The following is a 12,485-nucleotide window of genomic DNA, read 5'->3' on the forward strand; positions in this document are numbered from 1 at the left end:
AGCTATTGTGCCAACTGTCCTTTCTCTAACAGGAGAGACCAGTTAGATTATAAGAATTGACGTACGAATTTAATCCTCTTCCCGTCTTTATGATTCCCATTTGAATGAACGTAACGTAATAAAATGCCACTTAAATGTAGACGCTCAACATATTAAATTATTTATTTCAAACCGTTCAGCAGCCTGTATTTTATAATGTGATGCATAACAAATTTCTTCAATTTTTCGCTATTCAGAGTGTAGCATTTATCTTCGTACGCCCTATTTACTTTTAAAGTGAAAAACAATAACGACTTGAGTGTTTCACGATGCTAATAACACTCGAGAGGAATTGTTTGCAAAAACCCTGTAATAACAAGATTCCAAACCCAATATATATTTCGATTTGTGCGAATGACATTACACCAGGTTATGATAAATTTAAATTCTATCTTTACACCACAAAGATAAAAGGACTATTAATAATTTAGGAGTAACGAAGGTTTTAATGGTTGTCCACATGATCTTAACGTGGAATTCTGGAATCGTTATATCATGTATTTCAAATAAGTAGATAAAAATTACAAGAAATTGAAAACTCTATGCTTCTCAAAAGTTTTTATTTAATAAGAACGTATCAGATGTAACTACGTTGCTACATATCAATATACGCAAAATTTTACTATCTCAAGCTATCAGACTTTATAAAATCGCAACTAGAAATTTGTATAGTTAAGGAAATCACGTATCTTGTGCAAAATTTTAAAAGTTGTTATATTGTCCCTTTGTTTCTTTGTAATCATAGCGACAGTTTTTTGTAGCTGCAATTGCAACAAGTTCTTCCGATTTTTAAATTTTCTGACACAAAAAGTAATGATATATAATTAATGTTAGTGACAACGGGTCTCTATTTTCACTTATAATAATGAAATGTTTATTCCACATAGCACAAAATAAGTATTTTGGTATGTACCAGGTTAACTCTGATATCGTATATATCGTGACGGACATAAGTCTTTGACCACGTAATGGCGACTGCTTTGAAACAAATGCAGCTTATGAGAATTAGGTCTTTCATATCTGTATTTTCATGTGCACAAGAAACATACTTCTGGGTTATGATCGCAATGGTTCATGGTGAGTGGTGGATCGTAGTGTGTCATGATGGTGGTGGGTCGCAGTGGGTGATATGCTGTTGACCCACGACCGACTGACCAACCGATTCAATAAACAACTCCAACTGTGGCACTTCCCGGAATATCCGTACAGATTCTGGAAAAGTTCCAAACAATATGTAATGGTTACATTTTAGGTTAAGATATTGCTAGTCTACTGTTTCATCTTTGAATAGAATTGCGATTCGCCGTGGCTTTTTTCTACATATTTTTTCGTGAGAAAACGTTAATGAGCAATAGAAAATACAACTTTTTCGATTCGGATCGGTTTGGGTTAACAGCTTGAAATTAAAATCCTTTAATGTCCAACGATTATGCCTGTTAGGTTAAGGAAGACTATGATTAAAGCAAGTGAATTATGATAGACAAATTGGTGAAATGAGAAAGTGGGAGTAGCCCGAGAAAACCCACGAGCACGATGTCAGTCTCAACCTTGCTTGCCTTGCGAACGAACCACGCATCCTACACATCAGATTGTTTATTAGACTGGGTCTCACTTTCGATTCCCGATGGGAAAGCCTTTTAAATATTAAATGTTCTCGATGTATCTGTGTTCGTGTCCAGGTCGTTCAAAGTTATTGGAAACACCTGGAAAACAAGAATAACCAAATACAATAGAGATAAGTTACGGAGATACTTTGGGTCTTTTTTAAATTTAATCTTGAATTCACTGTACTACACTATGTTATCTTGAGCAAAATCAGTGATTAATGTTTAATAAAAAATTGGAATCGTAAACGTTTGCAATTCGCTACATAGCAACTCTTACATAAAAGAGCAATTCGCAACTCTTACTTAAAAGAGCGGTCTTAGGGTAGTGGCTTGATCATTCGCTTTGTGTGTTAGAGGTCCGCGGTTCGATTCTCTTCGAAGATATTCAGAAAAAAATATAATTTAGAATGTTAGTATTTCTGATGTATAATAAAATGAAGAATTGTCAATTTCTCTTGTTCTTACAAGTTAGAGTTGAAACGACTTCTTTCACAGGGAAAACTAATTACATGACGTCACAATCTCGATTCCTACTGTCTGAAAACTTCGCTTGTTTCGAAAACAATTCATGAATACAAATGGGTCATCCTTCAGGTCTATGAGTCAGAAAATTGCCTGAATTGTTACTAACTGTTCTTCTACTCTCACTAGAATCAATAATAATGTTTTCCTTCTCCACTTTCAACACGTTCCATATATTCGTTCAAGAAAAATTGATAAATAGTAACTATTGTTTTTGGTATGTTTTGATGATATTTCAATATAACGCAACCATAATCCAACGTCTTTTACCCAAATAAAGGGTGTTACTTCGAAAGGGTATCGTGAAGACAAATCCTACTTAGATTCTGTTAAGGCATCCGAAGTTTCGAATTTCATATTGTCCAGTAGCTGACACCTTTTTCCTCTCTTTGCAAAGTATCTCTTATAACTCAATTCCTCCTTATAGTGTGTCCAAAGAATTTATTTTCATTTTCGTAATTTCAGTATGCTTATTTGCATCGCAGTAGGACGCAATATTGAGGTATCAAATATTCAGTAATAATAATAATAAAAATATAGATAAGAAATTCCGTACGAGGACACATTGTACTAAGCCTGTAAAATCACCCGTAGCGTTAGCCGGAAGTTACAATGTAGTCGGGATTAAAGAGAAGTGTTAGGACTATCAGGACATACCCTCCCCATACGTCCCTACAACTAGCTAAATGTTATAACGGAAAGTTTCGAGACAAATTTCGTGTAGAAAGTAGGGATTCTGAATTCACAAGACCCGTAAGAAAATTTGTTTTTAAGTAATGGTTAGGCCGGCTAAGCTACAGAAGACGTCGATGATGAGAACGAAAGAAGTATTCGAATAAAGAAAGTGGGAAGAAGCGGAACACGGAAAAAACCGAAACACACTGTGTTTGTTCAGCACAATACTCACTAGGCGGGAGTTGGGTGAAACAGGTTGAACCATTAAATTTAGAACACTTCAGCAATAATAATAATAATAATAATGGTATTAAATGTTTTAAAGTTGCTCTAAAATTTGGCAAAACTTACTTAAACATAGAGGTTTCGGGGAAGGGGTTCCGTACCTTCGTGAGACATTTCTCCAGCTACTCAAATTTAATCGAAAATTTTCCGCTAAAGTTTCCTGTAGAAAATATTCTATTGTACGTTTTGAGGAAAATAACTGTAATAAAAAGAACTGAATATCATTGAACACTAAGGGTTATAATAAACTAACATGTGCAGTTTGCACATGTAATTCTATAAGCTTTGCTACAAAAATATATACACCGACCATAATTTAGTGTGCACTGAAATACAAGGTAACAAAATAATATATAAGATTCAGTCTACAGAGCAATTGTTACCTAAAGAGCAGCATATACTCTTTCGAGAATCGAGATGAGACGAGCAATGTTTACGATACTTTTCGTCTCGTCTCGATTCTCATCTCCAAAGCGTGACGATATTTTGAGTTAGCCTTGTCCCGTCTCGAATTAAAATGTTAAGCCTCATCCCGATTTTGTTCGGTATGTTTTAGAATCGAGATGAGAAATTCCCCTTTTAATGGGCAACATTACACAAAACCGAAATATTTTTTTTTTTGGCTAATGTCACGTTCTGCTTCTAATGGTATGACCCGTGCGATAATAAGTTTTTCTTGTTTAAATATTTCACGAGATAATTATTATTATTACTAGTATTATTCCTGAAAATTTGATAGTTCAAGCATTGAAACAAACGAGTATTCAAATATTTGAATGCAATAAAACGTGTGTCATTGCCGATCAATCGCAATCAAAGTTCCTAAAGTAGAGAAAAAAGTGTACTGGACGTGTATTTGGTGGAAGAACCTCCAGATTACTGATCAAGCTTCTAGACCACTAAACCACGAACACTATTCTGTAAACGATTCGTCTTTAGTCTGGTTACGTTAAGTCTCTCTGCCTCAGCTTGTAAAGTTGTATGTTACTTTTTTCTTCGTTTCAGAACGCCTTTGTTTTCCACTTATGATGATATAAGTGAACAAACTTCGGTACAGTTTTTAATAATAAGTTGAGTTGTTCTTAAACCTTTGGTTCCCAACTTTGTTTTTTCTTCACACGAAACTGCAGATATGACAGATTTAATTCTGATACTCTCCATTTGTTTCAAAGGAGTCGCCATTACATGATCAAAGACTTATGACCGCCACGATATAAATTATTGTTCAATTTGATATAATGAAAAAAACTACAGCCTCTTATTTTGAAAGTAGAGAGATATGGAGACTTCTCAGTCGTACTCCATTTCATATTTGTACAATATTTCATGTAATAAAACAAATTGAGCGTAATTTTATCATGAAATATAGCGAATGAATACTTTTTTTTGGCTACTTAATCATTATCTCCAATCACATTTCGTTGTTTGTTGAATACGTTACAGGCCCGATAACGTATTTGCTTCCCACGGAGAAGAGAATACGTTTACTATATTAAAGAAAGCCATTTCTCATTCAGATGAAGAATCTCATACTTCGACGCAGTTTGGCAAAAAATTTCATCGATCACGTTTGTCAAGACGTATGCTGACACAGGAAAGTGAAAAGCGTCATACGTACCAAAACAGTGATAAACGCTTTAGTCAAAGTTCAAATTTGTCAAGCGGTAAGATAGTTCATACAGGTGAGAAAACCCACATCTGCGGAGTATGTGGAAAGGAATTTCGTGTATGCTCAAGTTTGGCAAAGCCCATGTTAATCCACACGCGAGAAATTCATCACACATGCGAAGTGTGTGGTCATAGATTTAAACATCGTTCAAGTTTGGTTACACACATGTTAATCCACACAGGAGAAAAAGCTCACATTTGCCAAGAGTGTGGTAAGTCATTTACTCGACGTTCAAGTTTGACTACACACATGTTAATCCACACAGGAGAAAAACCTTACAGCTGCCAAGAGTGTTTTAAGGCATTTAATCAACGTTCAACTTTGGCTAAACACATGTTAATCCACACAGGAGAAAAACATCACACTTGCCAAGAGTGTGGTAAGGCATTTAGTCGACGTTCAAGGTTGACTACACACATGTTAATCCACACAGGAGAAAAACCTTACAGCTGCCAAGAGTGTTTTAAGGCATTTAATCAACGTTCAACTTTGGCTAAACACATGTTAATCCACACAGGAGAAAAACATCACACTTGCCAAGAGTGTGGTAGGGCATTTAATCGACGTTCAAGTTTGGCTACACACATGCTAATCCACACAGGAGAAAAACATCACACTTGCCAAGAGTGTGGTAAGGCATTTAATCGACGTTCAAATTTGGCTACACACATGTTAATCCACACAGGAGAAGAACATTACAAATGCCAAGAGTGTGCTAAGGCATGTAGTCTACGTTCAAATTTGGCTAGACACATTTTAATCCACACAGGAGAAAAAGATCACATTTGCCAAGAGTGTGGTAAGGCATTTAGTCGACGTTCAAATTTGGTTAGACACATGTTAATCCACACAGCACAATAATCACAAGTGCGAAGAGTGTAGAAAGGCATTTACTGGCAGTTCACATTTGGCAAATGAAAATATTAAAACACATTTCAATAACCTAAAACATGCAAATGGTGGTGCATAGGATTTAGTTTGGAATCATCTTTGGCAAAACATGTAACTAGACATATGATATAGAAAGAGATTTGACGCACTCACAAGATGTTAAGTTTTGAGAAAAAAATCTTAAATTCACGATAGATATCTTACAAATCAGGTTTGCAATAATATTAAATATTAAAGGAAACAATAAGTCCTTCAAATGATATACCTCCCCTTTGTAAAGGAATGTGTTTTGGTAGACAAGTTTTAAGTTCGTAATTTTGGGGCAGATATTACGGCAAATTGGTTCCGCATCTACCATACGAGCTGCGCTTCTGCCTTCCCCTCACAGGGATTGCAGCATAGTGAAAAAGAGGCTGACGCCATGGAAGATTCGAGTGACGATTCCTCAATTGAATGCTTATCTGAAAATAATGACTCCAAATATACCCCTTCTTAAGTCTTCATATATGTAATGGAGTTAAGGGTAACAAGTTTAAGCGACATCGATAATAAGGGGCACCTTCCTCATCAGCTACAAGTGAATATCCAGCGGATAAACATGTTCCATGTCTATTCCAACACTAGGACCTTCTGGACCATCTGCGATTTGGCCGCATCTCGCTGGCCGATACATAGTTGCGCATGTCCGTTTTCACCGCATTATTTCGCAAGATATTTTTTCATGCTTACTGACGGAAACTGGGCAAATCGAAGAAAAGTAGTTGTCAAAAATCAAGTCCTCCTCCCTTCCACATGGGTCAAATTGATCAGACGAACTTCGCGCAAAAATCGTATTAAGGTTGTATGTGTCAAAAGAAGACTCACTAATAATAGTGAACATGATTTCACTCCAGTTGTTAACGTCTTTGATTTTAAAGCAACTTTAACGGCATTCTTATCTAAAGTGTTAATGACGTTAACGGAATTCGTTGTGTATGTTCGGAAAGAGTTTGTGTACCAAAATTTCGGTACACAGTATCTTCCACTCTTTTTCGCTCACTGTCGTTTCTGAAGCGCGAGATGATGTAAAGTGAATGTGCATGTGGGTTGTTAAAAATAAAGTTCCTAGCTATGTGTCGTATTCCTTACCTATTCTTTATTGTGTACTCAGAAGTTGTTGAGTATACTGACTTACCAACTTTTCACTCGTTTTATAAGAAAAGTTCTTAAATCAGGTGTAAACTTTATTCAAGAACGTTGTTTACCTTATAAGTATCTGGTACTGTAAGACATCGCATACCTGTCAAAACGAACCAGCACACAATTTTAGATTATTGAATTGATATATCGCTATTAAACATATTTCTATAAAATTTAAAGCGTGATCCTGTAAAATCTAGCAATAATGAGTTAGCAACTTCTGTTTCTAGTGCGTCATTTGATTCGCGTTCAAGCTTGGCAAGACAAATTTTAATATACACAAGTGGAAAACTTTACAGATACGACGAGTTTAGAAAAGTATTTGGTGTATGTTCAAGTTTGGCAGGACATTTTAATACACAGATGAAAATTTCACACGCATGGTAACACACAGTTGAAAAGAAGATATATATATATATATATATATATATATATATATATATATATGGAGCTCACATTTTGCAATACATATGTTAAAACACACAGGAGAAAACATATTAAAAACAAAAGTGTTCTAAGTGTGTAGAAATGACATAATTAAAGTTTATATTTCGCAACAGATATATTAATACAGATGGGGAGGATCTGCTCGTGTGAAGACTATGAAGAATGGTATAATCGAAGTTCAATTGTGGGGGAAACATGCTATCTCATACAGGTAAAAGATGGCTATGCGAATTGTGAAAACCGTTTACATGAAGTCCACATTTTGTTAGTAAAAGATATTGTAAGATATGTGAAACGATTTACTGAAAAATAATGTTTGTACATAAAATGGTATTGTCAAGTTACACACGTGATAAAGTATACAAATGCGAAACATCTTAGTTGTCAAATTTCGCGATAAAATTCGTTAAACACCTCGTTCCTTACCTTGATCCGCTCGCGTACTGCCAATTCACGTTTCCGCTCGCGACGACGTCAATTCGGCCGTCATCGATTAATCACATTTTTCAGCACTGTGCATGATGCAAAGGGTATGTTTTGGCGCATTTAGATTTAGTAAATTAAGACAAATAATTGTTGACAAAAAGTATACTTTTAATTTAAATTAAATTACAACACTGCTAAATATGAGTGAACACACTGAACAAAACACAAAAGAACAGAATACAACCTAATCAACATCCATGTCACTGAAGTAGCTGTGATAATGTTGATATTTATTGCAGGGAGCAGTAATCATTGAATGCTTCTTGCACATGTGTTTCCACAATATGTAGATTCAAGGCGGGTTAAAAGTTAATCAACATCCACGTCACTGCCCTCTTTCTGAGATTGCTGGCATGTATTGAAAGTAGTAGTAATTGTTGACTGCCTCCTGAACACGTTTTCCCCACAATCATTACATTCAAGGCAAGTTCTGTTTTCCCTTGATCCGGAGATGTAGCAAATATCTCTTCGGATTGGTTAGACCGGTTCGTCATCTGTAGTTTGAATTCTGTATAATGCCAAGAACAGCAGTTTTTTTTTTTTTTTAAATTGAGATTTCAGAACGAGCTTTCAGGTTTTCATTTATTAGTTCTAATGCTAACTCATACAGATATGGTCTTCTTTTATTATTTTTGATGTTAGGGATGTTAAAAATGAAACAGCGACTGAAAAATAATGAAAGTTTTACTTACATTTTATGTAAATGGAAACAAACAAAAATCACGTTTTGGCTCTCTCTCACGGCAGATGGGCCGTCCACCCTCCAATACCAACTTTAAGATTGTACTGAACCGGAAGTAATGTCTTTGATAATTTTCTCGTACAGGGCTGATATGTTTTAGAGTAGCGAGATATTGCTTTAGGATGACACATAACTCTCTAATTCAGATTTATAAATGGGAGAAACGTGTTGTTTTCCAAGAACAGGAAAAACAGGTTTCCCTGAAACATCTATAAAAATGAGCGAAAGTGGAAAAGAAATAACAGATGACGTCGAACGCAGAAATGTTTAGCTTATATTGTCCTGGCCAGAGGTTCTCAGGCCGGAGAGAAAATAAAAGTAACTCATCCTTTGGAGGAGTGATAGATAAATGAGATAAAGTAGACGAGCAAGCGGATTGAACAGGGAAGTATGTTGACTATGCAGTTTAGAATTTATTACAAAATAATTCATTAAAATTTTCTATTCTTCCCTCAACCTCTGCACCTGTTGCATCATTGTACATTACAAGAGGTATCCTACAAGTTTTAGACCTAATACCAAAATTGTTTAATGTTGATGCTGGTGTCTGATTTTTTTAAAAAATATAGTCTAGGTATTTGCTGCATCTCAATATCTTTTTTATATGAAGTCCTATATCAGAAATTCTTTTAAAGATATGTGTTCATTTGGAAATGCATACCATAGTTCCTAAAGCTTTTTCTTATTTCGGAATGTGTGGCGACTCGGTTCGCCGTGCCTTGTTGGAAATTTCATTGTTTTTACTATTTTGAACAGTACAAAGTATTTATTGTTGCATTAAAAACGTCGGCGAAAGAACCCACTGTCTCGTCTATTGTTCCATCTAGTTAAAGTGTCCACTGTAACACCATAGTACTTTACAAATTTCATCCAAAGGCGCCTACTTCAGGCAGGCACAAACTTTCTTTTTGAGTTGGATTGCTGGCTTCTGGGATTGGGAGTAAGACATGGAACGGGGAAATCGCGGTCTGGGAGAAGCAACTCTTTATATGAAATGACACATTCTGTCGGAAAAATAGAGATGACATAACCTAAGCTGTTATTTTTACGCGCGTTATGAACATTGTATTATCCCAAATCGATTCCTTGAATAGAATTGTCGACAAAAAGATGTCATTTGTGTCTGATGTTATCCCATGTTTACTGTCGATCGATATCTAAGCCCAAGTTATAGTCACCAAAATGAGCAACTGTGTCACCCTATGATGGCAACTGGAAGTGATTCGTGGCATTTTTCAAGTAAACTTTGAGGACTGTTTCCATATGGTCTGCAGAAACACCCGACGAAGTTTGTGTTTTTGGACAGACTTACCTCAGCTCAAATAATTTCACACTTACGTACGAGATGATTCTGTGCTCTGCTGCCCCATTTATACTACGAACACTCCGCCCCTATGGTCTTGTGGTCGTTTATGTATTTAGAGAATTGGTTGAGAAACGACATTCCACTGTTCCTTACCGATTCTTTCAAACATGTTTCACTCACCACTAAACATCCATATCCCGGCAACAAACTAATATTCATAGCACAGTCCGTAAAATTGTTTTTAACGCTTTGTGTATTTTGGTATTATACTTTAAACGTGGTTTTCTGTTCACTGCACTTTTGATAAGATTCTTCTGTACATCACCACATTAAGCACAGAATATGGAGCACCTGATTTGGCACACTTCTCTAGCGTGCGATCACGTTGTCCAAGTCACTCTCACTTTTTTCTTGGCATCTGTGTTGAACACTGTAAATTATATTAATTGAGTGTTATGTAGCAATAAGAGTTAACGGTATTTCACTGCATTTCCAGCTGGAGATGCTGTCAAACGCAGACTCTAGCCGTAAGCTTAATACTGGATTCACAATGGAAATGATAAAGCACAGAGAAAACACAAAAAATTTTTGCGAAACAGGAGCACGAACCTCTATTTTCTACAGTTTGATGCCATCTTTTTGAACTTTATTCATAGACGATCCTAAGTACATTCAAAGTTTTCTTAGTGCCGAACACAGATTTCCGGTGTGGATAGCCGCATCATCCAAAATCTATCAAAAACTTTTGATCCTCTAACCATAAGTTTTCCACATAGGTTTCCTTGTCCGATTACCTAGCCCCACTCTGGAGTTATACCAACGCATAACTTTCCCCATATTACAGTACCATATCGAAAAAACAATCTAACCTATATCAACAAACGCTTCCAAGCTCAGCATCCTTTATTCATGCAGTATCTAGTATCTCACTTTAGACCCCACACCAAATCGCTATCAGCATATCCCTTTTCCCTAATGTTTACGCTCTGTCAGTACACCTTACCCTCCTGAGATTCATCGTTCTTAACCCTACAGTTGTAATGTGGAAAAAAAATTCATGAATGATAACATTTTGCCACCTGGACCGAGAAACAGTTTTTGCCTGATAAGATGTGAACTAGGATTTAAATTTTTATTATATTTACAATATTAAATACAAAATACACCAGACAGTGGATACACTTTAAGCGAAACTGTACATTCATTTCATTGAAGCAATATCTTTCTTGTTATAATAAGCTCGATAACTATGTGACTATTTTATTGCTTAAATACCGGCACTCAAAATAAAATATTTATTAACTAGAAAGAAGTAAACCAGTATTTCTCCTAATAGCGGTGTATTACACATAGGGAAATTCACGTTTCAATTCTACAGCAGTCTCCACACATCATTTTTGCGTGCCTTAGGCAAATCCACTTACAACACTTTGGCAAAAGTATCTCCTCTTTCTGTGTTTACACATGTAACGTCGTCGTCGTTTTCCTAGTTGAGGAGGTACAGGAGCATCTTCTTCTAGAATCAATCCAGAAAACCTTGCCTCCGATTTTCGAAGCTCTGTGGGATTTCATTTACTCAGTGCTCTCTTTTTCATCAAACTTTTCCCAGTTCCTTTAAGTATTTTCGCTCTTAGGTATATTCGCTCTTTTTGCTGAATGTATAACTTTACCATTGATCGCTTCTACATTTAAGAAGTCATAAAATAACGCCATTGGGCATCGTCTAGTGTTTCTGTCTTCGTCATATTCAGTACGTATCTGGTCTATTGTGTCCACCCACCTTTAGTTTCATTGTAAAGTGTGACGATCTCTGGCTTCCCCTTATCTCCGGTACTCTCGTCTAATTTGCTGTGATTATGCATACTTGAGCTGAGCACTACACACCGATATTTCTTAGGTGCGTAGGAAACAATGGTGCAGTTCTAATGAAAACCAAACACACTCCTGTATTCTTTTTTTTTGGCATTCACAAAGATGGGGGCAACTCTTCCTTGTTTTTAGGATTTGTCGCTATAATTGTTAACTTATTGTCCCATTCCATTGATTTAACTAAATTGTAGCTTGTAAACCAATAATTGTCAAAGGTCACGTTGCGAGATGAACCATAAATCGGTTCTCACAATCTCTTCACTACTTCCTCAGGTTTGTTATCTATCTGGAACGAACCTTCTGGTTCTGTCCCCACATACGCTTCCATATTTGTTGTGTAGTATAAAGTTTCCCCAACAAGGCTAAACATTTTAATTCCATATTTTGCGAGTCTTTTGGCTATATAATACGAAATCCACATCTTCCCCGGAAACAGACAAGTGTCTCGTCCAAAGTTGCTAAGATACCAATTAAGAAAACTGTTGTTGCAGTTGTTCAAAAATAATTAAAAGAAAAGTCACGAATTGGGGCTAATCTGGGCTGAAGGTTATATCTGGTTATTTTATTCATTAGCATCTTCCACTCTTTGATCCAACGTATCCACTTGTCATCATTCACTTGTCTGATTAAAATACCCATGTGTTGTCTTGTGCTTCGCACCTCCCCACATTCTCCATCCTCGCTATCACTTTACAAATTTTTCATTTTCTCTAGTTGTATTTTATTTATATTGAATTAATCTGTCTATATTAAGTTGTGTGTTATATA

At 36.0% G+C, this 12,485-nt stretch overlaps 1 protein-coding gene across 1 annotated transcript in view; it reads left to right on the forward strand.

The window, feature by feature from the left end:
- LOC145669614 (uncharacterized) overlaps positions 1-10,254 on the forward strand; it is a 29,832-nt gene extending 19,578 nt beyond the window's left edge. The window contains exon 2 of the mRNA XM_081737847.1: positions 4,572-10,254. Within this exon, the coding sequence (XP_081593973.1) occupies positions 4,572-5,658 (1,087 nt within the window). The 3' untranslated portion in view covers positions 5,659-10,254. The remainder of the gene's footprint in view (positions 1-4,571) is intronic.
- The last annotated feature ends 2,231 nt before the right edge of the window (positions 10,255-12,485 follow it).

The sequence above is a fragment of the Thermobia domestica genome, chromosome 14, assembly GCF_964235325.1.
Source record: "Thermobia domestica chromosome 14, izTheDome1.hap1.1, whole genome shotgun sequence".
Taxonomy (NCBI): domain Eukaryota; kingdom Metazoa; phylum Arthropoda; class Insecta; order Zygentoma; family Lepismatidae; genus Thermobia; species Thermobia domestica.